General features: G+C 44.3%; 1 protein-coding gene across 14 annotated transcripts in view; it reads right to left on the minus strand.

Moving 5' to 3' along the window:
• Window positions 1-25,642, minus strand: part of cacna1g (calcium channel, voltage-dependent, T type, alpha 1G subunit) — a 294,162-nt gene that overhangs the window by 85,078 nt on the left and 183,442 nt on the right. For 11 of the 14 annotated variants that reach the window (XM_071409866.1, XM_071409869.1, XM_071409865.1 and 8 more), the window contains exons 11-15: window positions 14,230-14,381; window positions 12,609-12,794; window positions 11,378-11,492; window positions 10,013-10,168; window positions 1,978-2,043 (exon numbers count right to left, since the gene is read on the minus strand). In XM_071409866.1, the coding sequence (XP_071265967.1) occupies window positions 1,978-2,043; window positions 10,013-10,168; window positions 11,378-11,492; window positions 12,609-12,794; window positions 14,230-14,381 (675 nt within the window). The remainder of the gene's footprint in view (window positions 1-1,977; window positions 2,044-10,012; window positions 10,169-11,377; window positions 11,493-12,608; window positions 12,795-14,229; window positions 14,382-25,642) is intronic. The other 3 variants (XM_071409870.1, XM_071409877.1, XM_071409878.1) reach the window with 1 other exon arrangement.

The following is a 25,642-nucleotide window of genomic DNA, read 5'->3' on the forward strand; positions in this document are numbered from 1 at the left end:
AGACAGGGCTGCCTATGTGGGTGTAGCCAGGACCACAGCCGGGGCCTTGCTCGGTACCATGTCCATGACCAAGGGACCAACCTGACTCCCATATCTCCTTTCTGGGGCAGAGGAACGAGGTTGAACCGTAAGGTGACTGTCTGACACATAGTGTTTAACCGTTAGGTGACCATTTGAGATACAGTGTAAGGTTCAACCCTAAACTGCCTATCCTTAATCTAACAAGCCAATTTACCTGGGCCAGAGTGGGAGTTGCGCCTCATTTCAGATGACTGGTCACTAATGGGTCTCAGGCCTTATTGTTTAGAGCTGGTTGCTGCCTCTGTATTGTTCTGAGTTGGCAGTGAGTCTGATACTCTGAGTGCTTGCAGCCCAGGCCCAAGTGTTAAATATGACTGTTTGAATCAGATTAAGCTCTGCTCTGCTTCTGCTCTGCTCGGCTATATTGATCTGTCTCTCGTAGGAGTAGCCGTATTTATGGGCTAATAGTCATTCTGCTGCTGATAATCATGCTGCTGTTCACAGCCTTTAAAACCACCAGCTGGACACATTAAAACTCTGGACTTTTACGGATGAGCACAAGTCCGGAACAGAACGCACTGATCTACAAACGGATGAATGAACGAATGAACGCATGAATAATAGATGTATTGAATTGACCGAGCTAAGTTGTGGCCCTTTGGTTGATTTGATCATCCATCTTGATCATTTGAACAAAGCAGTTCACATACTGTAGGCAACTAGGGGTTGCAGCGCTCTTCCACTCCTTATCAATAGCTGCTCCAAGGGTGGCATTTTATTTGAAAACAACAAAATCAGAAGAAGGAACAAGGAGCGGGAACAGTATTCCATGGGGAGTATGTTCAGCAGCACAGAAATATAAGACGGGTATAAAATGGCTTGTTTACAAATGGGCAGGCCAATTTAGGCAGACGCTAGGGAGAGGGCGGGAGGGAGGGAGGGAGGGATGGGCTAGAGCAGGCCTGCTGATAATAAGACCTGATAGAAAATAATAGACAGGTTCTCAAAAGAGAATCTCAATTAAGCCACTCTAAAGGTGTGAACGGAGAAATGTGTGAGTGTGCTTTGGAGCGGGGAGTGTGTATGTGGGAGTGTTGATGGAACTTCACTTGACAAGGCCTCTAATAGTCTCTAGTAGTGTCTCCAGACACAGCTGCTTCTCTGGCCACAGGTGCAGATGTGACAACCAGGTTTCGATTGGCTGCCTACATGACTCGAGACTGTGTTAGCCCAATGCGCTAAGGCCTTAGCTTTGGCTCTGGGTGCTAACACAAGTCGTCATGTTCCCCGAACCACCTCCATTACACATAAACAGATACAAATACAGGAACTGCACAGGACAGGGAGGCACATCCACACAGTGACAGGTTAGCTGCAGGGTTAACTATTACAGACCAAACAGAGCAGACTCTCCTCAAACTCCCACTCCCAGGGTTAGCTATATCCTCTTTATTGGCCTTCGTAAAATGTTGTCCCGTTGGTTCTGACTGACTGAACTGAAGCTTCTCCTCAGTCTTAACCCACATCCTCTCTCCTCTAGCCAGATAAAACAGAGAGACTTAACACAGAGCGCTCTTTAGGGACGCTTCTACTGTAGCGCTGTAGCTCTAGCCTGCCTACTCTTGGCAGGTTTCTAGTGGGCTTGTTTGTTTGCACCCCGAGGCTAAAGGAAGGAACCAGTGGACCTGAAGAGAGAGAGATGTCTGAGAGGACTCTGCTTTCCAACAGAAAAACAAGCAACTACCGAACAACCGCCTGATACTACAGTTAAGACGGTAAACACACACACACACACACTGAACACACACACTGTCAACCTGGTTAGTCTCAACAGCCGTGGCATCGTGCAGAGGGGTGGTGGAGGGTAGAGAGACAGGGGGAGCCTGAGTGGGAGAGAGAGAGAGGGAGGGTGAGAGAGAGGGAGGAGGTGGGAACACATTGCAGTACAGTACATACCCCTGACCCTGTAGGCAGTTGAATAACGCTCAACTGGACATGCAAGTCCTCTGTCATGGGCACTTCCTAAAGTGGAAGTGTGTGATGTTTTACCGCAGGAAGAGAGGGAAGCAGAGAGGGATAGAGAGAGAGAGAAGGGAAAGGGTGAGAGAGAGGGACATAGAGAGATATAACGAGAGAGAGAGAAAGAACGAGTAAAAGAGCGAGAGAAAGGTAGGAAGATAAGAAAGGAGAGGCATCGCAGCAGCAAACAAAGCAGAAAGAGAATTAGGTTGATCAGGTAGATATATAATGTATATATTCTGCTACATGCTAAAGAGACACAGACACAGTAGAGAAGAGAAATCCCATCAGTATACTCTGTATACACTGTATACACTGTAGCGACGCTCAAACTCCAATCATAGCAGAATGCAGTTGAGTAGCAATAACACACAGGAAAACTGAGCTCAGCTCAATGCCATAGCATATGTTCTTGTGTGCAATTATACGCATTTTAGCCATGAGTTATACAGTAAGTCATTCAGTCACTTATGAGTCATAAGTGGAGGGTACACAGCACAGCACAGCACACTGTAACAGAGCCCACAGCTGTGAAGCTAACAGAGCCCCCCCCCCCCCCATGTCATCATGTCCAGCCATTTGTGGGGACAGGGAGCGACGAGGCGTGTGTGTATGTGTGTGTACGTGTGTCTGTGTATGTGTGTGTGTACCAGGACATGGCTCCAGAACATAACATCTCTCATCCCAACTCACGTCATTCACCCGATCGTTACCTAGCAACCCTGACGCATTGCAAAGTTCGGCCAACTAAAAATAAACTCTGTGTTTGCAGAAAAGGATGTAAGAAAAAAAAAAGTGAATGAATTTAAGCAAACAGCTTTCGAATGAACTGAGAAAAGGAGAGGACGACAGGGAGAGGAGGAGAGGAAGAGAAGGAGAGGAAGCGAAGAGGTGGGGAAGTCGAGGCTAATGCTGCAGCTTAACAGTTTTGGACATCAGGCCTCAGGATTGGGGAGACAGTGTGTGTTAGTGTGTGTGTTGTAATGTGGAGTCTACACTGGTGAGATGCTAATACATATCATCCTAGATCTGTTCCAGGTCTCTGTTTAGGGCCAGATTCCAATTTGCTCCTTTTTTTTGGTTGATTCTTTCCAGTGTGTCAAATAGTTCTCTTTTTGTTTTCTTGTCATTTGGTTGGGTCTAAATGTGTTTCTGTCCTGGGACTCTGTAGGGTCTGTTTGTGTTTGTGAACAAAGAAACAGAACATGCCCTGCATGCATTGTTTGGGGTTTTACTTGTACACAAGGTATATTTTTGCAGAATTCTGAATGCAGTCTCAATTTGGTGTTTGACACATTTTGTGAATTCTTGGTTGGTGAGTGGACCCCAGACCTCACAACCATAGAGGGTTATAGTTTCGACAACTGATTGAAGTATTTTTAGCCAGATCCTAATTGGGATGTTGAGTTTTATGTTCCTTTTGATGGCATAGAAGGCCCTTCTTGCCTTGTCTCGTATATCGTTCACAGCCTTGTGGAAGTTACCTGTGGTGTTGATGTTTAGGCCGAGGTCGGTGTAATTCTTTGTGTGCTCTAGGACAATAGTGTCTACATAGAATTTGTATGTGTTGTCTTGGCAACTGGATCTTTTTTCGAACATCATTATTTTTGTCTTAGTGAGATTCACTGTCAGGGCCCAAGTCTGACAAAATCTGTGCAGAAGATCTAGGTGCTGCTGTATGCCCTCCTTGGTTGGGGACAGAAGCACCAGATCATCTGGAAACAGTAAACATTTGATTTCTTAGTCCAGTAGGGTGAGGCTGGGTGCTACAGACTGTACTAGTGCCCTCACCAATGCATTGATATATATGTTGAAGAGGGTGGGGCTCAAGCTGCTAAAGAGGGTGGGGCTCCCTGTCTCACCCCACGGCCCTGAGGAAAGAAATCTGTGTGTTTATTGCCAATTTTTACCACACACTTGTGGTTTGTGTACATGGATTTTATAATGTTGTATGTTTTTCCCCAACACCACTTGCCATCCATTTGTATAGCAGACCCTCATGCCAAATTGAGTCAAAAGCATGAGAAGACTTTGCTTTTGCTTTGTTTTGTTTGTTTATCAATAAGGGTGTGCAGGGTGAATACGTGGTCTATCATACGGTATTTTGGTAAGAAGCCAATTTGACATGTACTCAGGACATTATTTTCACTGAGGACATGTTGGAGTGCTGTTGATGATAATGCAGAGGATTTTTTCAGAGATTGCTGCTGACGTATATTCTATACGGTAATTATCAGGTCTTTGTCCCAAATATTAGGGAAGATGCCAGAGCTGAGGTTAATGTTGAAGAGTTTAAGAATAGCCAATGTGTGGTATATATATTTTATAATTTTGTTTAGTATACCATCAACACCACAGGGTTTTTTTGGTTGGAGGGTTTGTATTTAGTCCTGTAGCTCACACAAGGTAACTGGATAATTCAGTGGGTTTTGGTACTCTTTAATAGCTGATTTAAAGATTCTAAGCTTTAGCTTTTTTTTTTTATATGGCCGAAAAGGTTGGAGAAGTGGTTTATCCATACATCTCCATTTTGGATAGGTAACTCTTCATGTTGTTGTTTGTGTAGTCTGTTCCCAGAAGTGATTTGATTCTATGAATTCTTCAATCACAATGAGCTGTTTTCTGCCATGCTGTTCCTTCTTTTTTCTTAGTGTATTTCTGTATTGTGTTAGTGTTTCACCATAGTGAAGGCGGAAGCTAAGGTTTTCTGGTTCTCTGTGTTTTTGGTTGGTTTCTAAATTTCTTTCGTAGGTTTTTTCAACAACAAAAAAATTGAAATAATTTTTGCAGAGAGAAGCTAGTGTGGATGGAGAGTCTTCCACTCTGGAAGATGAAGAATTTTCTGAATATGAGGATCATGTCTCTGTCAATTCAGAGTCTGACAGTGAGTTGGAAGAAGAGGATGAGATTGACCCTCAGCCAGCCCCAGGACCAGCCTGTCAGCAGCCAGCCCCAGGACCAGCCCGTCAGCAACCAGCTGAGCAGCCTGCATGAGGAGCTCATAAGCAGCCTGCAGGAGGAGAAATATGGATGTCATTTTGGGGGGAAATGTTCTTGCCCAAGGAATGAGCCACCCCGCATGGCTGCCAATGTGATAAGGATGCAACCAGGGTCGACGCGGATGGTGGTTACTCATGTGCAGGACATAAAGTCTTCTTTTGAACTGTTCATCCCAGACACCATCCAGAAAATCATTCTGAACTGCACTAATTTGGAGGGAAGGCGTGTTTTTGGAGAGAAAAGGAAGGAGATGGACCAAACTCATTTACATGCATACTTTGGGGTTCTTATCCTTGCTGGTGTTTTCCGATCCAATGGGGAATCCACAGAATCCCTGTGGGATATAGAATCTGGCAGAGAACTTTTCTGTGCAACAATGTCTCTGGAAAACTTCCACATTATCTCCAGGATTATCTGCTTCGATAACCGAGACACCAGACCAGCTCGTTGGCAGAGAGACAAGCTAGCTGCAATCAGGTCAGTGTGGGACAAGTGGATGGACCGCCTTCCCCTCTTTTACAACCCTGGGCCAAACATTACTGTTGATGAGCAACTTATGGAATTTAGGGGCTGCTGCTCCTTCAGACAGTACATACCGTCTAAACCCGCAAAATATGGAATCAAGATCTGGGCTGCCTGTGATGCTGCTTCATTATATGTGTGGAACTTGCAAGTGTATACGGGGAAGACAGATGGAGGAGCACCTGAGAAGAACCAAGGGATGCGGGTTGTCCTGGATGTGACACGGGGGACTCCGTGGCCACAACATCATATGCAATAACTTTTTTATTTTGCAAAAGCTGGGACAGGACGATGGTAGGAACAGTACAAAAAAAACAAGCCAGAGCTCACACGTCAGCTGTTGAATACAGGCCTATCATTACCTCTCAGTTTGTGTTCACGGCCGACACGTCCCTAGTCTCCTACGTGCCAAAGAAAGGCAAAAATGTGGTACTCATAAGTACGCTGCATAGGGATGGGAGAATCTGTGGCCAAGAACATCAAAAAACAGAAATCATAATGGATTGCAATGCCACAAAAGGAGAGGTGGACAATTTAGACAAGCTGGTGACTGGCTACAGCTGCAAAAGAAGAACCGTACGCTGGCCACTTGTGATGTTCTTTAAACATCTTGGACATCTCGGAGTACAACACGTTTGTCATCTGGATGCTGTTGAACCCAGATTGGAACAGAGGGAAGCTCCAGAGGAGACGACTCTTTCTCGAAGAGCTGGGCAAGGCATTGGTTAGACCTCAAATCCAGAGGAGGCAACATATCCCAAGGACCCCAGCTTCTGCAGCCATCATGAGGAGGGTTCAGGAGGAAGATGCTGGTGCCCCATCCGCCTGTCCCACAGAACCAAAACTTCTATACCAGAAGTAAGTGTGAGTGATGTTGTTGCATGTGTGTGTGTCCGACTCTCCTACCTTGGCCTGCTGTAACTATATACAGATGAAGTCGGAAGTTTACATACACCATAGCCAAATACATATAAACTCAGTTTTTCACAATTCCTGACATTTAATCCTAGTAAGAATTCCCTGTCTTAGGTCAGTTAGAATCACCACTTTATTTTAAGAATGTGAAATGTCAGAATAAGAGTAGAGAGGACTATTTATTTAATCTTTTATTTCTTTCATCACATTCCCAGTTGGTCAGAAGTTTACATGCACTCAATTAGTATTTGGCAGCATTGCCATTAAGTTGATTAACCTGGGTCAACCATTTCGGGTAGCCTTCCACAAGCTTCCCACAATACGTTGGGTTAATTTTGGCCCATTCCTCCTGACAGAGCTGGTGTAACTGAGTCAGGTTTGTAGGCCTCCTAGCTCGCACACGCTTATTCAGTTCTGCCCACAAATGTTCAATAGGATTGAGGTCAGGGCTTAGTGATGGCCACTCCAATACCTTGACTTTGTTGTCCTTAAGCCATTTTGCCACAACTTTGGAAGTATGCTTGGGGTCATTGTCCATTTGGGAGACCCATTTGTGACCAAGCTTAAACTTCCTGACTGGTGTCTTGAGATGTTGCTTCCATATATCCACATACTTTTCCTGCCTAATGATGCCATCTATTTTGTGAAGTGCACCAGTCCCTCCTGCAGCAAAGCCCCTTGATGCTGCCACCCCCGTGCTTCACGGTTGGGATGGTGTTCTTCGGCTTGCAAGCCTCCCCCTTTTTCCTCCAAACATAACGATGGCCATTATGGCCAAGCAGTTCTATTTTTGTTTCATCAGACCAGAGGACATTTCTCCAAAAAGTACTATCTTAGTCCCTATGTGCAGTTGAAAACCGTAGTCTGGCTTTTTTTATGGCGGTTTTGGAGCAGTGGCTTCTTCCTTACTGAGCGGTCTTTCAGGTTATGTCGATATAGGACTTGTTTTACTGTGGATACAGATACTTTTGTACCTGTTTCCTCCAGCATCTTCACAAGGTCCTTTGCTGTTGTTCTGGGATTGATTTGCACTTTTCGCACCAAAGTACGTTCATCTCAAGGAGACAGAACGCGTCTCCCTCCTGAGCGGTATGACGGCTGCGTGGTCCCATGGTGTTTATACTTGCATACTATTGTTTGTACATATGAACGTGGTACTTTCAGGCGTTTGGAAATTGCTCCCAAGGATGAACCAGACTTGTGGAGGTCTACAATTGTTTTTCTGAGGTCTTGGCTGATTTCTTTTGATTTTCCCATGAAGTCAAGCAAGAGGTCCTGAGTTTGAAGGTAGGCCCTGAAATACATCCACAGGTACACCTCCAATTGACTCAAATGATGTCAATTAGCCTATCAGAAGCTTCAAGCTTCAGCTTCAAAATCATTTTCTGGAATTTTCCAAGCTGTTTAAAGGCACAGTCAACTTAGTGTATATAAACTTCTGACCCACTGGAATTGTGATACAGTGAAGTATAAGTTAAATAACCTGTCTGTAAACAATTGTTGGGAAAATGACTTGTGTCATGCACCAAGTAGATGTCCTAACCGACTTGCCAAAACTATAGTTTGTTAACAAGAAATGTGTGGAGTGGTTGAAAAACGAGTTTTAATGACTCCAACCTAAGTGTATGCAAACTTCTGACTTCAACTGTATGTGAGTGAGTGAGATGTTAGTAAAATTCCTGAGGTAAGTGTTTTTATCATTCTAGATTGCAGCCGGTAGCAACAAGAAGAAGCACTACGATGTGTGTGGACCCAAGAAGAACAGGAAGACACAGTACACATGCATCAAGTGCAAGAAATACATTTGCAACATACGCACAGTAAAACTATGTCCTTCATGTGGTGTGTAGACCAGCCTTCATTTGTGTCCAATGGGGTTCATTTAGAATTTCCATAAAATACTGTATGTCAATATGTCCTTCCAATGTGTTCAGTTCAAAGCAATAAACCTCAATAGTGATGAAAACCTTGTTTCACTTATATTTGTTCAAGATAAACATGATTTATTCCACCTATGTCTTGATTTTGGTTCACAAACAAATAGCGCTTTTATTGATAAATGTGATCTAGCGGAGGGAAATGGCAAATATTCACCATGTATGCTGTCTATATTGCTTGTAATTGATATAAGCCAACATCTAAGTATTAAGTGTTTTTACGTAAGTTGTTATGGCTGTATTGTTTTAAAAACCCAATAATGTTGTGGGTCCATCAGACCCTCGAACATTGGGTGAATAACAAAAACATAAACATAAACACCACACAAGGGTTAAAAACAAGACTTGCATAGCATAAAAAGGCATGGTAACTTTTCCAGCTACCTATTGTACTCCATAAATGATTCAGCTAATTGCTGTGTTTATTCCATAGCCACAGTCGCTTCTCTCTGGCTATGAAGAATATCTTCCTAACGGATGCATTCCTAACTGAGCTGCATGATGCCTGATAAAGTAGATGTTGAACATAAATAACTGTGCTATTCTGGACACAATGACTACTAGATAACAGACCTAGAAACCAGACTGTTGTAACGACTAATAACTAGAAAGCGGACCAATTCATCTGTTTTTTTAAATATGAGTCCGTCTGCTCGTCTATCCTGTCTATCCTTATCTCCTCCCCTCTCCTCTTCTCCTCTACGCTGTGCTACCTTCTTTCAAAGAGCACAAGACATCAAAGCACAGGTGCTGTCACAATTCCCGAGAAAGAAAGAGAGCGATAATGAGAGAGGGACAGAGAGAGATGAATGAGCAAAAGAATGAGACGGAATGTTCAATTAAAAAAAAGCAGAGGCCAAACAAGAATGATTTAGTTCTTTGACTCTCTTTGTCGAGACAACCGTTAAAGTCGTTAAAGCTCTGAATACATTCTTATAGCAGAGATGAAACCTATGCTATCTAACTCTCAACGAAAAGCATACATTCATCCTTACTCTCTGTCCTTTCTCTGTCTCTCTATCTCTCTGTTTTCCTACGTCTCACTCTCTTTCCCTCTCTCAGTATCCCTCTCTCTCTCTCGCCCTCTCTTTCAGAGAAGAATCGTGGCTATGTGGAGAGAGAGAGATTTGTATTGTGTTTTATGGGGAGTAGAAGGGCGGGATAACAAAAAGGAGGGATGTAAAAGGGGATCAGATAGGAGCAAGAATGTGATTGTGATGCAGGCATATTTTCCTGATGATGGTTGACATCACTTCAAGTCAAATGTGAATATCGTTAAATATGACAACTGTAATTATGAGAAAAGAGAGAGGGATGGAGGGATGGATGGATGGAGAAAGGGTATGGCCTGTCTGCTGAAGAGAATGTGTAAGAAAGGGGAGGAGGAGAGAACGGGAGGACATCTTTTGGAGTAGAAAGAGTGACACAATTAGAGAATAAAAAACAGATTTAGGGTGAGTGTCAAGGTGGAGGAATAAAATATTTAAGATAATGTATATGAATACATTGACCCAGATGAATGGGCCAAGCCCTCAGCCCACGTCTGTGTTTCCAGCTCGTTATGTGCCTGTGTGTGTTATTTTGTTTACTTAGTTTACCTCAGTCTGGAAGCCTTCGACCAAGATGGCCACCAGCAGGTTGAAGAGGACGTAGTTCCCAAAGGTCATGAGGGCGATGAAGTAGAGAGCAGCCACAGGAGTGGTGGAAGCCATACCATTATACAGCACCTTGTTCCAGTCCTCTTGAGTTAGGATCTGGAGGGAGGGAGGGAGAAATGTAGAGAGTGTAGAGATGTAGAGAGTGGAGAGATGTAGAGAGGGAGAGATGTGGAGAGATGTAGAGAGTGGAGAGATGTAGAGAGTGGAGAGATGTAAAGAGTGGAGAGATGTAGAGAGTGGAGAGATGTGGAGAGATGTGGAGCGATGTAGAGAAGGAGAGATGTAGAGAGTGGAGAGATGTAGAGGGAGAGATGTAGAGGGAGAGATGTAGAGAGTGGAGAGATGTAAAGAGTGGAGAGATGTAGAGAGTGGAGAGATGTAGAGAGTGGAGATATGTAGAGAGTGGATAGATGTGGAGAGATGTAGAGATGTGGAGAGATGTGGAGAGATGTAGAGAGGGAGAGATGTAGAGTGGAGAGAAGAGAGTGGAGAGAAGAGAGTGGAGAGATGAGATGTGGTGGGGGAGAAGTGGCGGGGGGAGATGTGGAGAGTGGAGATATATGTAGAGAGGGAGAGATGTAGAGAGTGGAGAGATGTGGAGAGATGTGGAGAGGGAGAGATGTGGATAGTTGGAGAGATGTGGAGAGGGAGAGATGTGGAGAGATGTAGAGAGATGTAGAGAGGGAGAGATGTGGAGAGGGAGATATGTAGAGAGTGGAGAGATGTAGAGATGTGGAGAGGGAGACATGTGGAGAGGGAGAGATGTGGAGAGATATAGAGAGATGTAGAGAGTGGAGAGATGTGGAGAGATGTAGAGAGGGAGAGATGTGGAGAGGGAGAGGTGTGGAGAGATGTAGAGAGATGTAGAGAGGGAGAGATGTAGAGAGGGAGAGGTGTGGAGAGATGTAGAGAGATGTAGAGAGGGAGAGATGTGGAGAGGGAGAGATGTGGAGAGATGTAGAGAGATGTAGATAGTGGAGAGGGAGAGATGTGGAGAGATGTAGAGAGGGAGAGATGTGGAGAGGGAGAGGTGTGGAGAGATGTAGAGAGATGTAGAGAGATGTGGAGAGGGAGAGATGTGGAGAGATGTAGATAGTGGAGAGATAAGAAAATAGGAATAGAGGAAATAGAGAGCAGCTGTCCTTTTTCACATTCATTTGATGTGTAGTTGGACCTACACAACAGATTGCACATATGGACTCATCTTGATAGTCGGCCAAGTTTGGAAACGTCTGTCAGACTTTGATTTTGGAGTGAAAGAGGGAGAGAGGGAGGGAGAGTGATAGAGCGGTAGAGAGATCTCACCTGAAACACAGTGACGATGGCCCAGAGCAGAGAGTCAAAGTTCTTCCTGTCTGGTAGAGTGTCTCCATCTCTCTCTGATCCAAACTTACAGCCAAACAAATGCATGCCCAGGATACTGACGGAGAGAGAAGGAGCGGGAGGATAGAGGAAGAGAGAGGGAAGGATGGAGAGGTAGAGAGAGGAGAGAGACAGAGAGAGAGAGAGCGGTCACCAAAGGGAGTCACGGCAGGAGAAAAGAAGATAGATAGATTCAGCCTCCCACTGTTTCAGTCTGCTGTTGTTCTCTTGTTGTGTAATTATGAATAGCAAAGAACTGAACCCATGGGATATGTGTGTGTATTCCCTGTGTTATTCTGACTAGACAGCAATGCGGCTAGTTTGTGGGTGTAGAGGGATCAGTGACTATGCCTCTAGTCTGTGAACTTGGCTCCTCTTCACTCAAACACTCAGTGGGTGTTTGTCTAAGCACACTGTTCTAGTCAAACTACTGTGTGTGTGTCTGTGTGTGTGTATGTGTATGTGTATGTGTATGTGTGTGTGTGTATGTGTGTGTGTGTGTATATGTGTATGTGTATGTGTATGTGTATGTGTGTATGTGTGTGTGTGTGTGTGTGTGTGTGTGTGTGTGTGTGTGTGTGTGTGTGTGTGTGTGTGTGTGTGCGTGTGTGCGTGCGTGCGTGCGTGCGTGCGTGAGCATGTGTGTGTGTATGTGTGCGAGCGTGTGTGTATGTGTGCGAGCGTGTGTGTAGGCTGTAAAGAACTTACACGCAGATTTCATTTTGCTGAGCTTGCCAGTGGCTAAACAGGATGCACGAGGGATGCTGATGAAAAGAGGGAATCTCCACTCGTACGTGTCATTCTATCCTCCCGTTCTCATTCCTCCTGGCATACGTCTCTTTTGTTTGTTTATTCCCCGCCAGATTTCTGACGAAGTGGAGCACTCTTTACCTCTCTGTCTTCCTCTTCCAGTTCTCTCGACCTACCTATCTAGCACCCTCAATTCTCTTTATCCATCCCTCTTTATCAACCCCTCTGTATGCACCTTTTTTTACTTGTCTGTACCACCTAGTGTCCTTCTCCCTCCCCTCCACCTCCTTCTTTCCCTCCTCACGTTGAGACAATGACGATAAAGGCTACCCCTCATTCCTATATAACCGTGTGTCAGCTTGTGTGTCTGACATATGTGTCCAAATGACTTCTTTTTTTTAACACATTTCGCATAGGCCCATACCTGAAGATGAAAATGAAGAGCATGAGTAGCATGCAGAAGGTGGCCACGTTGTCCATGGTCTTCATCAGCACCACCAGCTGCCTCTGCAGAGCGGGCATGAAGCGCACCAGCTTCAACACCCGCATCAGCCTGAAGGTACGCAACACAGACAGACCACCGCCCTGCTGACCCACGATCTCCCATACACTGGGGAGAGATAGAGAACACATGGCAATTATGTTTATAAACTGGGTGGTTCGAGACCTGAATGCTGATCGGCTGACAGACGTGGTATATCAGACCCTATACCAAAGGTATGACAAAACATACATTTTTACTGCTCTAATTACGCTGGTAACCCGTTTATAATCGAAAAAAGACACCATAGGGGTTGTGGAGTGCCTAAGAACAGCCCTTAGTCGTGGTATACAGGCCATATAGCACACCCGCTCGGGCCTTACTGCTTAAATATACTATATGCCATTTAGCAGACGCTTTTATCCAAAGCGACTTACAGTCCAGAATGCATACATTTGTTTTACGTATGGGTCCTACTGGTAATCAATCCAATATCCTGGTGTTGCAAGCACCATGCTCTACCAACTGAGCTACAGAGGATCACGCGTATTCAGTGTCCGCTACAGGATAAGCCACTCATTGGAAGGAGAGTGATCTGAAAAGTGAGGCCTTGATATGGTACACAGTAAAGACTGTCAGGGTGCCATCAGTTCGAAACTAATTTGTCATGTCAATAAAACACTGCCTTGTTTATGACAACCTAATCTCGGACACCCAGAACTAAAATACTACGCAAGACTGCCTTCTCGTCTTGTGCACCAGAGGCATGGAATAGTCTACAATCCATTCTTTATCTAGATATGTTAGTGCCACTGAATGAATTTAAAGGCTGGATCATGTTGTTGTATTGTATTGTTGTATGTTTTAATTCTGTAATGTATTGATTGTTGCTGCCTTCTTGGCCAGGTCTCTCTTGAAAAGAGACTCTGGGTCTCAATGGGCTTTTCCTGGTTAAATGAAGGTTAAATAAAATAAATCAATAAAAAATATCGCGTAATTGTGTCGGATGCTCAATTTAGTTTTGGGGGAGATGTGTTATACTGAAACAGTACTGACAAGACTAGAAATGTCTCTAACTCTCTAAACAGAAACTCTCAGACAGTTTCAGGCAAGTATATGGGCCCTCCCCTTCCTAAATTTGAAAGATGCGAAATCCTGATTTGTCCAAATGATCAGTGGTGAAAAACCTGCATAGCGGAACAACCCACTGTGCAAACACTGGTTGACTCAATGTTGTTCCCACGTCACTTCAACACCCCAAAATGAATATGATGATGTTGAATCAACGTGGAAACTAATTGGATTTGCAAAAGTCATCAACGTTCATCCAACAACACGGTAATTTTTTTTTGTTCATTTCACATTGAATGCACGTTAGTTGACGACAACCAAATGTAAATCAAAACTAGACGTTCAACTGACGTCTGCGCCCAGTGTGAAAGTTCCTCGTTAGTCGTGGCATCCCACAGTCTGTCGACAGATGCTACTACCATTTATGCTACGTGCCTCTGTCCATGAGAGATTAACGACAATCTGGTGTAGTTTGTTGTGTGTTAGACCTTACCTGATGACTACTATGATTCCGTCAAAAATGTTGTAGGGATTTTTGATGTATCCGAATGGCCCATAGACCAACACCTTGAGTAACATCTCCAAGGCAAACAGACTGGTGAACACTATGTTACTGATCTCCAACGCATTGGTCAGCTCATCAGGCTGGGGGAGAGAGAGATGGAGAGAGAGCGGGAAATGGAGGAGAAGATTGAGAGACAGAGAAGGGAGAGAGACACAGAGAGAGAGAGAGAGAGAGAGAGAGAGAGAGAGAGAGAGAGAGAGAGGAATCATAAAACATAGTTACATCCAATACACACAAACACATCCGCTGATTGGAAAAGGAAATATGTCAGCGACATCTGTTTTCAGCAACCATCAGAGAAGTGTACTGTTAATCCCACAGCTAAATGAAACACATGCTGTTTCATAGGGAGCGCGCGTGCGTGCGTGTGCGTGTGTGTGTGTGTGTGTGTGTGTGTGTGTGTGTGTGTGTGTGTGTGTGTGTGTGTGTGTGTGTGTGTGTGTGTGTGTGTGTGTGTGTGTGTGTGTGTGTGTGTGTGTGTGTGTGTGTGTACGGTAGTATGTTTTGTGTAGGTACATGGGCCATAGAATACAGTACTGTGTATCTGGAGCATCAAAGAGGTAGCATATGTTACATGGTATGTTCTGCTGTATGTGTGTGACACAGAGACATCAATACAGCTGGAATCAAATGGCGATGGCATTGCCTGTGTGTGGGGCACTTTCCAACATGTACAGGTAAGTCTGCACATACGTGTGTGTGCTTTGTGTCTCTCTCCCTAACTCTCTAAGGCTATATGAGGGTGAAGTGAAGGTCTGCGGCTCCTAAACTGCTCTCTGGACTTATTCTGTTTATTCCCTAATACCGTGGTACACAACCACCAAATCACTCAATTGCACACTACATCAATCACAATCCTGCTCAGGTCAAGTTCAGAGCACATGAATGCAGACGTGCGCGCGTGCAGACACACACACACCAACACACACTGTTGTAATAGATGTGGTTGATAAGCCAGGAGATGGAGAAACATTTTTACGAGGTGAGAGGGGATTGGACGAGAGACATCTGGGATAGGTAATATATTGAGCTGGAGTGTGTATTATGCGTGTGTATTTGCGTGTGTGTGTGTGTGTGTGTGTGTGTGTGTGTGTGTGTGTGTGTGTGTGTGTGTGTGTGTGTGTGTGTGTGTGTGTGTGCTTTTTGTTTCTTTCTTCTCTTGTTACAGACCATATATTAAGCATTCTTCAACTCACGTGCTGTTACTGATATAGAATGCGACCTTAGATGCCCCCATCAGAACACCTCTCCCTCCCTCCCACCCAACACACACACACACACCACACACATACTCACTAACAGACACACACACACACACACACACATTGGTTGGATGAGGGCAAGTGTCAGAAATAGTATGGTACTGCATCACGAGCAGTCAGGAACAAACAGCAGCACCATTAGATTACATTATATCAGATTAGATGAGATTAGATTACAGTTAACCAGATTACAAGACCAAACCTCTACTCCTCAGCTCACTCCCTCACGTCTCATTAAGGAGGAAATTGCCAACTTGTGTGTGTGCGTGTGAATGTGTGAGTGTCCGTGTGTGTGTGTGCACGTGTACGTGTCCGTGTGTGCAAGTGTGCGTGTCCGAGAGAGAGAGAGAGAGAGAGAGAGAGAGAGAGAGAGAGAGAGAGAGAGAGAGAGAGAGAGAGATAGAGAGAGAGAGGTGGGGGGTAGAGAGAGATGGAGGGTGGTTGAAAAGCATCCATTGTTAGTGGAAGTTGCTTAAGCTTTTTAGCAAGGCCTTGGGGCCATCAATATTGATCTGTGCTTGTTGCTGTTACCCAGTCAGCCATTTCTAGGTCACTTAATGTCCCAAACACTCAATCTCTATTTAGGAACTCAACCTTCACAGCTGCTATCTCATAAGAGGTCTCCTAAATGGCTGTGCTGTCCTAGAAGGGTGAATGCTCAGTGAATAGACAAATCAAATCAGCGTTTATTGGCCGTGTACATAGATTTGCATTTGTTATCGCAGGTGCAGTGAAATGCTTGTGTTTCTAGCTCCAACAGTGCAGTAATACCTAGCAATAAAAATACAAATAAATACAATACACACATAATTAAGACATTTCAGAACGAGCAATGTCAGGGACCAGAATACTGTATATACATATAATGGCGTGTTTTGTATGTAAACATTATTATAGTGACCAGTGTTCAATGACTTACAATACAATATATACAGTTGAAGTCAGAAGTTTACATACTTAACCAAATACATTTAAACTCAGTTTAATCCAAGTAAAAATTCCCTGTCTTGGGTCAGCTAGGATCACCACTTTATTTTAAGAATGTGAAATGTCAGAATAATAATAGCGAGAACTATTTATTTCAGCTTTTATTTCTTTCATCACATTCCCAGTGGGTCAGAAGTTTACATACACTCAATTAGTATTTGGTAGCATTGCCTTTAAATTGTTTAACTTGGGTCAAACGTTTCGGGTAGCCTTCCACACGCTTCCCACAATAAGTTGGGTGAATTTTGGCCCATTCCTCCTGACAGAGCTGGTGTAACTGAGTCAGTTTTGTAGGCCTCCTTGCTCGCACACGCTTATTCAGTTCTGCCCACAAATTTTCTATAGGATTGAGGTCAGGGCTTTGTGATGGCCACTCCAATACCTTGACTTTGCAGACAATTACATTGATGGAAGCAACATTCTTTCCGCAATATTAAGCTGATCCACCCCTTAAAAATATATATTTAAAATAAAAATATATATATTTAAAAAATATTATTATTTTTTTTTTTTTGAAATACCTTGACTTTGTTGCCCTTAAGCCATTTTGCCACAACTTTGGAAGTATGCTTGGGGTCATTGTCCATTTGGAAAACCCATTTGTGACCAAGCTTTAACTTCCTGACTGATGTCTTGAGATGTTGCTTCAATATATCCACAAAATGTTCCTCCCTCATGATGCCATCTATTTATGTGAAGTGCACCAGTCCCTCCTGCAGCAAAGCACCCCCACAACATGATGCTGCCACCCCCGTGCTTCACGGTTGGGATGGTGTTCTTCAGCTTGCAAGTCTCCCCCTTTTTCCTCCAAACATAACGATGGTCATTATGGCCAAACAGTTCTATTTTTGTTTCATCAGACCAGAGGACAATAAAGTACGATCTTTGTCCTTCCTGAGCGGTATGACGGCTGCGTGGTCCGATGGTGTTTATACTTGCGTACTATTGTTTGTACAGATGAACGTGGTACCTTCAGGCGTTTGGAAATTGCTCCCAAGGATGAACAAGACTTGTGGAGGTCTACATTTTTTTACTGAGGTCTTAGCTGATTTCTTTTGATTTTCCCATGACGTCAAGCAAAGAGGCACTGAGTTTGAAGGTAGGCCTTGAAATACATCCACAGGTACACCTCCAATTGACTCAGAAATAAGCTTCTAAAGCCATGACATAATTTTCTGTAATTTTCAAAGCTGTTTAAAGGCACAGTCAACTTAGTGTATGTAAACTTCTGACCCACTGGAATTGTGTTACAGTGAATTATAAGTGAAATAATGTCTGTGAACAATTGTTGAAAAAGTTACTTGTGTCATGCACAAAGTCATGCACAAATTTGACGATCTGACTTGTTGGAAAGGTGGCATCATATGACGGTGCCATGTTGAAAGTCGCTGAGATCTTCAGTAAGGCCATTCTACTGGCAATGTTTGTCTATGGAGATTGCATGGCTCTGCGCTCGATTCGTCAAGTGCACTATAGGCCTACCGTTGGTTAATCGGATGACTCCGATGCCTGTCTGCAGTAACGTAGCAGACATAAAAGAAAGCTACAGCAAAGTTGATACTGTGAGATTTCAAAACGTTTAAAACCACGACTAGAGAGAGACTGTCAACGAATACAGAAAAGAGATGCTGTTTTTATGAGTGAGTTCAGGTTTATTAAGTTCTTACTCACCACTGTCAAGACTTTGTATTCAACACTTTTATAAGCCATAAAATGTGCGTTCTTCCTATTTCAACTGAGTGCCATAACAAGCACTGAAGCAGTAATGAATGAGTGGGAAAGTGTATCGATAGGCCTACTTTGTTGTTGTTATTAGTGACTTTGGTCTTTTTTAATATCGAGGAATAGTTCACTTTCTCTGTTCATAGGAGTAACAACATGAATTTGTACATGACTCTGAATAATGCGGTGCGACTCGAGTTTCGCCATCAGCTGGAAGACGGTGTCCCTTTTTGGTCAGTGTCAGTGGAGGAAAGGGTGAGCGGAGTGAAGGTTGGAAATTCCACTTTAAAATGTCAGACTTGATTTGCTACAAAAATGTCCATTCATTATAATCCACACAATAACTCACATGTCCTGTTGCTGCAGCATTATTTTCCTGCTGTGAGAAACTTGTCAAATTAAGATCCTACACCTGTATAATGCCAGATACTCTTAGACAATAGGTCGACTGTAACTCTACATTTTGTGAGCTGAGATAATATTTATCCTGCTTGACTACAGGAATGTAGACCTGGCAGACAAGATGGCTGACACACCACCACCCTCCCTCCCCTCCCAGAGCCAGACCTGAAACCTCTGTTTTCTTATTAACAATGAAGAGATGTAAACTGTACGAAATGTAAAGATGTAAAGAGAGAGCGAGAGAGAGAACGAGAGTAAGTTAGAGAGAGGAAGTTCAGGGGGAAAAATCCCACCATAAGCAAAGGAAGGAAGAGAGATGGATGGATGCCAAGGGACGGGCAGGAGGGGTTGAAAGTCCCCTCAGTCATTTGTTAACTGCAAAGAACAACGGTGGGTATCCCTCATGTAAAGTAGAAAACTGCCCTCTGTTTAAATAGAGCAGCCTGTGTCACATAGTTGGAAGCAGGGCAACTATTTACACACAGACACACACACTCACACACACTCACACACACCATAAAAGGTCACACTCTTACAGTAACTGCGGAGAGAGAGCAGATACATCCTCTATCTATCTATCCACTCCCTCCACCCCTTTTCCCCTCTCTCCCCCTCTTCCTGTCCTGACCTTGGAGTGGAAGGAGTGTCTGGAAGGTCAAGCTGGGTGTTACAGGTTATGTGTGTGTGTGTGTGTGCGTGTGTGTGCGTGTGATACTATAGTGTAAATACTATAGTATTCACTGTAGTGTTTTTGCAGAATGTACTGTAGTATACTGTAGTATTTCCAGTAGTGTTTTCACAGACTGTACTATACTGTAGTATTTACTGTAGTGTTTTTGTGGAATTTACTGTAGTATACTGCAGTATTTACTGTAGTGTTTTCACAGACTGTAGTATACTGTAGTATTTATTGTAGCATTAACTATAGTCTCTTTTTGAATTATCTTTCAAAAAGACTAAGGCATTCTCTTTCAGGAAACCCACTGGAGAAATACTAAACACATTTTCCATAACCTGTAGCTAAGTAGAACTATGGTCTGACCAGAAAGTTCAGAGCTTCTGCTTTTTCCAATAACCTATAGGGAACACAATATATGGTCTATACTTGGCATGTAGGTTTCTCAATTACGGGTGGCACAAATTGCATTATTGGGGGAGTGGATTGAGCTGGATATATCCAATCAAATCTAATTTTATTTGTCACATGCGCCTAATACAACAGGTGTAGTAGACCTTACAGTGAAATTCTTACTTACAAGACCTTAACAGTTTTAAGAAAATACCTAAAGAAAAGTAAGAGATAGGAATAACAAATAATTAAAGAGCAGCAGTAAATACCAATAGCGGGGCTATATACAGGTGGTACCGGTACAGAGTCAATGTCCGGGGGCACCGGTGTTGAGGTAATTGAGGTAATATGTACATGTAGGTAGAGTTATTAAAGTGACTATGCATAGATAATAACAGAGAGTAGCAGCAGCGTAGAAGAGGGTGGGGGTGGGGCAATGCAAATAGTCTGGGTAGCCATTTGATTAGATGTTCAGGAATCTTATGGCTTGGCTTGGGGTAGAGGCTGTTTAGAAGTCTCTTGGACCTAGACTTGGCGCTCCGGTACAACCTGCCCTTGCGGTAGCAGAGAAAACAGTCTATAAGTAGGGGGGCTGGAAGCTTTGACAATTTTTAGGGCCTTCCTCTGACACCGCCTGATATAGAGGTCCTGGATGGCAGGAAGCTTGGCCCTGGTGATGTACTGGGTCATACACACTACCCTCTGTAGTGCCTTGCGGTCGGAGGCCAAGCAGTTGCCATACCAGGCAGTGATGCAACCAGTCAGCATGCTCTCGATGGTGCAGGTGTAACATCTTTTGAGGATCTGAGGACCCATGCCAAATCTTTTCAGTCTGCTGAGGGGGAATAGGTTTTGTCATGCCCTCTTCACGACTGTCTTGGTGTGCTTGGACCATGTTAGTTTGTTGGTGATGTGGACGCCAAAGAACTTGAAGTTTCAACCTGCTCCACTACAGCCCCGTTGATGAGAATGGGAGCGTGCTCTGTCCTCCTTTTCCTGTAGTCCACAATCATCTCCTTTGTCTTGATCACATTGAGGGAGAGGTTGTCGTCCTTGCAACACACGGTCAGATCTCTGACCTCCTCCGTATAGGCTTTCTCATCGCTGTGTGTCATCGGCAAACAATGATGGTGTTGGAGTCGTGCCTGGCCCTGCAGTCATGAGTAAACAGGGAGTATAGGAGGGGACTGAGCACGCAGCCCTGAGGGGCCCCCGTGTTGAGGATCAACGTGGCGGATGTGTTGTTACCTACCCTTACCACCTGGGGGCGGCCCGTCAGGAAGTCCAGGATCCAGTTACAGAGGGAGGTGTTTAGTCCCAGGGTCCTTAGCTTAGTGATGAGCTTTGAGGGCACTATGGTGTTGAACGCTGAGCTGTAGTTAATGAATAGAATTCTCACATAGGTGTTCCTTTTGTCCAGGTGGGAAAGGGCAGTGTGGTGCAATAGAGACTGCATCATCTGTGGATCTGTTGGGGGGGTATGCAAATTGGAGTTGGTCTAGGGTTTCTGGGATAATGGTGTTAATGTGATCCATGACCAGCCTTTCAAAGCATTTCATAGCTACAGACGTGAGTGCTACGGGTCAGTAGTCATTTAGGCAGGTTACCTTAGTGTACAGAGACTATGGTGGTCTGCATGAAACTTGTTGGTATTAGACTCAGACAGGGAGAGGTTGAAAATGTCAGTGAAGACACTTGCCAGTTGGTCAGCGCATGCTCGGAGTACAAGTCCTGGTAATTTGTCTGGCCCTGCGGCCTTGTGAATGTTGACCTGTATAAAGGTCTTTACTCACATCGTCTGCGGAGAACGTGATCACACAGTCGTCCGGAACAGCTGATGCTCTCATGCACGTTTCAGCGTTACTTGTCTCGAAGCGACCATGGAAGTTATTTAGCTCATCTGGTAGGCTCGTGTCACTTGGCAGCTCTAAGGCTGTGCTTCCCTTTGTAGTCTGTAATAGTTTGCAAGCCCTGGCACATCCGACGAGAGTCGTAGCCGGTGTAGAACGATTCGATCTTAGTCCTGTATTGACGCTTGCCTGTTTGATGGTTCATCGGAGGGCATAGCGGGATTTCTTATAAGCTTCTGGGTTAGAGTCGCACTCCTTGAAAGCGGCAGCTCTACCCTTTAGCTCAGTGCGAATGTTGCCTGTAATCCATGGCTTCTGGTTGGAGTATGTGCGTACGGTCGCTGTGGGGATGACGTCATCAATGCACTTATTGATGAAGCCAGTGACTCATGTGATGTACTCCTCAATGACATCAGAAGAATCCGAGAACATATTCCAGTCTGTGCTAGCAAAACAGTCCTGTAGTTTAGCATTTGCTTCATCTGACCACTTTTTTATAGACCGAGTCACTGGTGCTTCCTGCTTTAAGTTTTCTTGTTAGCAGGAATCAGGAGAATAGAATTATGGTCAGATTTGACAAATGCAGGGCGAGGGAGAGCTTTGTACATGTCTCTGTGTGTGGAGTAAATGTGGTCTAGAATTTTTCTCCCTCTGGTTGCACATTTAACTTGCTGATAGATAAAACTGATGTAAGTTTCCCTGCATTAAAGTTCTTGGCCACTAGGAGCGCCACCTCTGGATGAGTGTTTTCCTGTTTGCTTATTGAGTGCGACTTTAGTGCCAGCATCGGTCTGTATGTAGACAGCTACGAAAAATACAGATGAAAACTTTCTAGGTAGATAGTGTGGTCTACAGCTAATCATGAGATATTCAAACCTCAGGCGAGCAAAACCTTGAGACTTCCTTAGATATCGTGCACCAGCTGTTGTTTACAAATATACATAGGCCCCCGCCCCGTTTCTTACCAGAGGCTGATAGAGTGTATAACCCGATAGAGTGAATAACCCGCCAGCTGTTTGTTGTTAATGTCGTTGTTCATTCACGACTCGGTGAAACAGTTTTTAATGTCCCGTTGTTAGGATATACGTGCTTTCAGTTCGTCAAATTTATTTTCCAGCGATTGAACGTTCACTAACAGTACGGATGGCAAAGGCAGATTAGCCACTCGTCGCCTGGTCTTCACAAAGCACCCCAATCTCTTTCCGCGAAATCTCTGTTTCTTTCTCCAGAGAATGACGGGGATGAGGGCCTGTTCGGGTGTTTGGAGTATATCCTTCCCGTCCGACTCATTAAAGAACAATTCTTCGTCCAATTCGAGGTGAGTAATCGCTGTTCTGATGTCCAGAAGCTCTTTTCGGTCATAAGAGACGGTAGCAGCAACATTATGTACAAAATAAGTTACAAACAATGTGAAAAAACGAACAAAATAGCACGGTTGGTTAAGAGCCATTAAAACGTCAGCCATCCCTTCCGGCGCCGTCATTCACTTCTGCAATGAAATACTGTAGTATTTACTATAGTTAAAAACGTTTTTGCGGACTGTAGTGTTTTTGCGGACATTACTGTAGTATTTACTATTCTAATGTATACTACAACATTCTATAGTAAGTACTACACATGACCGAGGGATACTACAGTGTGTGGTATAGTAGCGGCAGGTAGCCTAGTGGTTAGAGCATTAGGGCCAGTAACCGAAAGGTTGCTGGATTGAATCCCTGAGCTGACAAGGTAAAAATCTGTCGTTCTGTCCCTGAGCAAAGCATTTAACCAACGCACTGTTCCCCGGGCGCCAAAGACATGGATGTCAATTATGGCAGCCCCCCGCACCACTCTGATTCAGAGGGGTTGGGTTAAATGTGGAAGACACAGTTCAGTTGAATGCATTCAGTTGTACAACTGACTAGGTATCCCCCTTTCCCTTATACTACAGTTTACCACAGAATTCTATAGTAAGTACTGTAGAATCTACCACAGGGAGTGAAAAGGCAACAGGCGTACATGTCTGTGGGTGTGGGTGTGGGTGTGTATGTCAGTGTGTATTAAGTTGTCCAAGAGTGGATTGCATCACTCTTTGCCTGACCCGTTTTTGTGTGTTTGTTAAAAACCACATATGCAGACACCCAGTGTTGACCATCATTATGAACTATATATTGTGTTTATTGCACACCACACACACACACACACACACACACACACACACACACACACACACACACACACACACACACACACACACACACACACACACACACACACACACACACACACACACACACACACACACACACACAAAGACAGACACACACAAAGACAGACACACACAGCTGCAGCAGCAGCGGGGGACCGAGCATAATGGTAAATTGATAGCTAGGCCATCTGAATCAGACGCACCCATCCTGTTAGTCATCATAATAATCAAACATTAATAAGACCATTAAATCTAATTACTGGCAGCAGAAATATTGATTGGCCTTTGCAAATAGATAGAGCATGATGAAGTGTGTGTGTGTGTGGGGGGGGGGTAGGGTAGAAGAGAATCCCCCCTCCCATTCTGATTGAGTGTTCCAATGTTCCAGCTTCCCTGTGAAGTACTCCTCGGACTCCTGGGGAATTCTGGCAGGGACATACTCCCTCAGTCCTTTTATCCCCCAGCCGACCCACATGGTGTGCGCGTGTGTGTTCGTGTGTGTGTGCGCGTGGAGCAGGCATCCAGATTCACAGGGTTACTATCGTTCTCTGACCCGGTCGCTCAGCAAACACTATCAAACGCCAATTACACACACACACACACACACACACACACACACACACACACACACACACACACACACACACACACACACACACACACACACACACACACACACACACACACACACACACACACACACACACACACACACACACACACACACACACACACACTGCTGGAAGTTTTAGGAGAGAGTTTTATAGTTTTCGGCTCCCTCCTCTCCTCTCCCCATCCACCCATCCCTCTCCTCTTCTCTGCTCACTCGTTATTCCGTTTTTTTCTTTCTCTCCCTCGTTCCCATTCTTTGTCTGGGTTCTTCTGACATGGATTCCTAATCTCTAGACGAGGCTGGGAAAGAGGGAGAGAGACAAAACATTGATTTGAGTGTGTGCAAGAGCGTGTGAGTTTGTCCTTATGTGTGCCTGTGTGAAAAGTTTGGTGTGGCAAAACATTGATCTACACTCATCCAATCCTACAACCATTTTGACTATTATATCCAATATCATCCCATGAAGGTCTTTCTCAGCCATTAAGGAGCGGAGACTTTGTGGTGGTCTTCTGTAGTTAGACACTGTATGAGTGAGGGGGGATAGAGAAAGGGAGAACCAGACATTCCAGTCGGTGAAGTCTTGCTCAGAACCATACCTCAAAGTTCTCTCTGTAAGTATTCTATTTTATTGTGACCACATTTTGTTGATTTTTTTTTACAAAAAAATAATTGGGGGGGTTACAGGAACAATATTCAAAAATATTGGTACAGTATTCAAACAAGAAAACTAAAAAGAAGTGGGCCTCCGTCCCCAACCTCTCATCCCATTTCCCCAACCCTACCCAGCCAACATGTCTCCATCCAACCCCCCGCCTCCATGTTTTCCACCACTTCCCCTAGCAACCCTGTTAAGTATTCTTAGAAACTACCAGATATCCCACTCCTTACTTTCTCCATCTCTCTCTCTTTTCCAAGTGGGTTGGGTTGCTAGTCTCTCTATTCCCCCAAGACAGAGGGCTCGGACCCCAATGCTCTTTAACACTTTGAGGAAGTTGGTGCGATACAGCTACAAATGTACACTCCCCCCAACACAACTGTCACTGTCTTCTTGTAAGCAACATCCTTGGCGCTTCCAGGCAGCCGCTCGAGAGTAACAATGTTTGAAATGTTTGTTGGTGTTGGGTTTTTTCTGCATACTTTTCCCTGCTCTTTTAACGGATTAAGCATGGCTTTGACAATGATGGATTGTACAAAAGTTGTGGAATACTCATCACATTTTCTACAGATTTACAAAAAACATGCACCTCC

The sequence above is a fragment of the Salvelinus alpinus genome, chromosome 7 (genome assembly GCF_045679555.1).
Source record: "Salvelinus alpinus chromosome 7, SLU_Salpinus.1, whole genome shotgun sequence".
Taxonomy (NCBI): Eukaryota; Metazoa; Chordata; class Actinopteri; order Salmoniformes; family Salmonidae; genus Salvelinus; species Salvelinus alpinus.